The following is a 2,577-nucleotide window of genomic DNA, read 5'->3' as shown; positions in this document are numbered from 1 at the left end:
TAATTTTACCAGTTTCTTTTTTCATTCCTTATTATTCAACTACAAGTTAGTTGTTAGCCAATTTTTAATTTCTTTCCTTTGTTAACATTACTATACTATAAATACATAAAAAGATGTAATGCATTGTTGCACCACTACTATTTCATTTGTTCTTCTTAAGATTTTTCTTCCACTTACCTACTGTCATATAAATTGATGATGAAATTATGAAACAAGCTCAACAATGCATTATTCACTATATTCTTTTCAAGTCAATTAGATATTTATACTTTAAAATATATTTTTACGAATTCTCAATGGTTGTTTTATCTCAAATTACTACAATTCCTTATATTCTCAACTTACGAAATATAGTAGACAATTGATTAAAGAAACATCTCTCAAAATTACATCCAATATTTCCATGTTTTTATTTAAATTTTCATAAATTATTTTTCAATATCGATATTTTCCCGATATATTTTTTGAAATTACTATTTTTTTAACCCTCAATATTTCCCAAATTACCGATATTTTAGTCCTTGGGGCTAATAAGTATGAGTATGAGTGGTGACCCGGCGATGGCTGAGATGCGCGCTCGATCATCTTCTATATAACTACAAACCCCATGAAGCATTCATATTGTGCTTAGGTTCCAGGGCTACTTTAATAATTATTCTATTAGTTCCAAACTCATTATTAGTTGTTTACACAGATCTGAGGGTACTAATTTGTTTTTCGAAGATGGCTTTTGGAGAAAACCTTGTGACGCTTGCCATATGCATCGTCTTGGGGACATTTGCATCCCAAGCCACATCTCGCGCAGTCTACAAAGCTTCCATTGCTGAAAAACATGAGCAATGGATGGCCGAGTATGGGCGTGTCTACCAAGACAGCGCAGAGAAGGAACGGCGTTTTGCTATATTCAAGAAGAATGTAGAGTTTGTGGAAAAATTCAACAATGACGGGGACAAGTCGTACACGTTAAGTGTCAATCAATTCTCTGATACGACTGATGAAGAATTCCTCAAACCTCATACTGGATACAAAACGCCCATCCAGTCAAGTTTCACGGCTTCATCCAAAGATGAATCGTTTATGTACCAAAGGCGCCTGGCCACCGAGCAAATCCCAGCTAGGATGGACTGGAGGGAACATGGAGCTGTGACTCCTATCAAGAATCAATTTTCATGTGGTAAGTTATTGAGAAGCTAGAACCATATATACCTCACACCTTCCTCGTATTATATATTTCCTTTATCCACTCTTTCTTGCCTTATTTTGGAATGTTATATGTAGGTGCTTGCTGGACATTTGCGGCGGTGGCCGCCGTGGAAGGGATTACAAAAATCAAAACCGGCAAATTGGTCTCCTTGTCCGAGCAACAACTTTTGGAATGTGACGACGATGGTAGTCGCTGCAAAGAAGGTGACATAGAATCAGCTTTTAAATACATAATGAAAAATAAAGGAATTGCTACTACAAAAGAGTACCCATACCTGAGCACTTCTTTAAACCAAACGTTCCAAGCATGCGACACTCGTAAGGCAGCTCATCATGCTGCAACGATTACTAGCTATGGTCGAGTGAACAATGGGTTTTATGTCAGAGAACGTCCTCTCCTCAATGCTGTTTCCTTCCAACCGATCGCGGTTGCCATCGACGGTAGTGGAAAGGAATTTAAGAATTACCCAGGTGGCATCTTCGAAGGTCCTTGTGGTGAACACCTGAACCATGCTGTAACAGTTATTGGGTATGGGACTGAAAAAGACACCGACTACTGGCTAATCAAGAATTCATGGGGGGAAAAGTGGGGTGAAAATGGTTACATGAGAATTCTAAGAACTAATGCTCCAGGTGGAGGACTCTGCGGCCTTGCTTTGCTTGCTTATTATCCGATTGTATGACAATATCAAACCTATCACTATGAAAGCAGTTCTGTTATGCTGCGTTGATGCCAAAGTCAGAGATGATGCGGCTAGTAACTTGGTAAATCACGATTATATTTTGGGGATATATATTCTCGATAAATATATATTTCAGGGATATATAAATAAACTCTATTTACATCGTCCCCTTTCTATAGATTTATGAGTGAAGAAACCATGTATGTTGTTTTGGGACTGTTTGATTATCCAACAATCTCGATTACCGATATATTATGAGTAATTAATTGACATTTAGCGTAAATGTCAAGTATGTTGTTTAACACGTCATCATTAAACTACACGTCGCCACGAGCTCGGAAATGTCTTCGAAATATTTTTCCGATGCACGGTTTTGTTTTTAAGATTTTCTAAAATTAATTTTGTTTTCAAACGTTTTTCTAAAAATAGAATTTCAGTTTTTGGGTTTGGTTTACAGGCTTTGTAAAAAGCCCCAATTCTTTTGTTGACCCGAGTCCAAGACCTGGGCCCAAGTTCTTTCTTTTTTCTCTGCCTGCAACATAGTCTCTCTCTCTCTCTCTCTCTCTCTCGGCAAGGAAAACAGACATGCTTTGTAAAATTTATTTTTGTTTTCAAACGTTTTTCTAAAAACAGGCTTTGAAAATCTTTGTTGCTGTTTGTTGGTTTTGTTGTTTGTGGATTGAAGTTTATT

General features: G+C 37.0%; 1 protein-coding gene across 1 annotated transcript; it reads left to right on the top strand.

The window, feature by feature from the left end:
* Positions 1–572: 572 nt before the first annotated feature.
* LOC126787943 (ervatamin-C-like) lies at positions 573–2,064 on the top strand. Its single transcript, XM_050513869.1, has 2 exons — positions 573–1,174; positions 1,279–2,064. Exons 1-2 carry the CDS (start codon positions 724–726, stop codon positions 1,884–1,886), a joined length of 1,059 nt encoding a protein of 352 aa, XP_050369826.1. The 5' UTR covers positions 573–723; the 3' UTR covers positions 1,887–2,064.
* Positions 2,065–2,577: the final 513 nt, after the last annotated feature.

Source organism: Argentina anserina, chromosome 3, assembly GCF_933775445.1.
Source record: "Argentina anserina chromosome 3, drPotAnse1.1, whole genome shotgun sequence".
NCBI classification, from domain to species: Eukaryota; Viridiplantae; Streptophyta; class Magnoliopsida; order Rosales; family Rosaceae; genus Argentina; species Argentina anserina.
The sequence above is the reverse complement of the archived record's forward strand: the minus strand, read 5'-3'. Positions and strand labels throughout refer to the sequence as shown.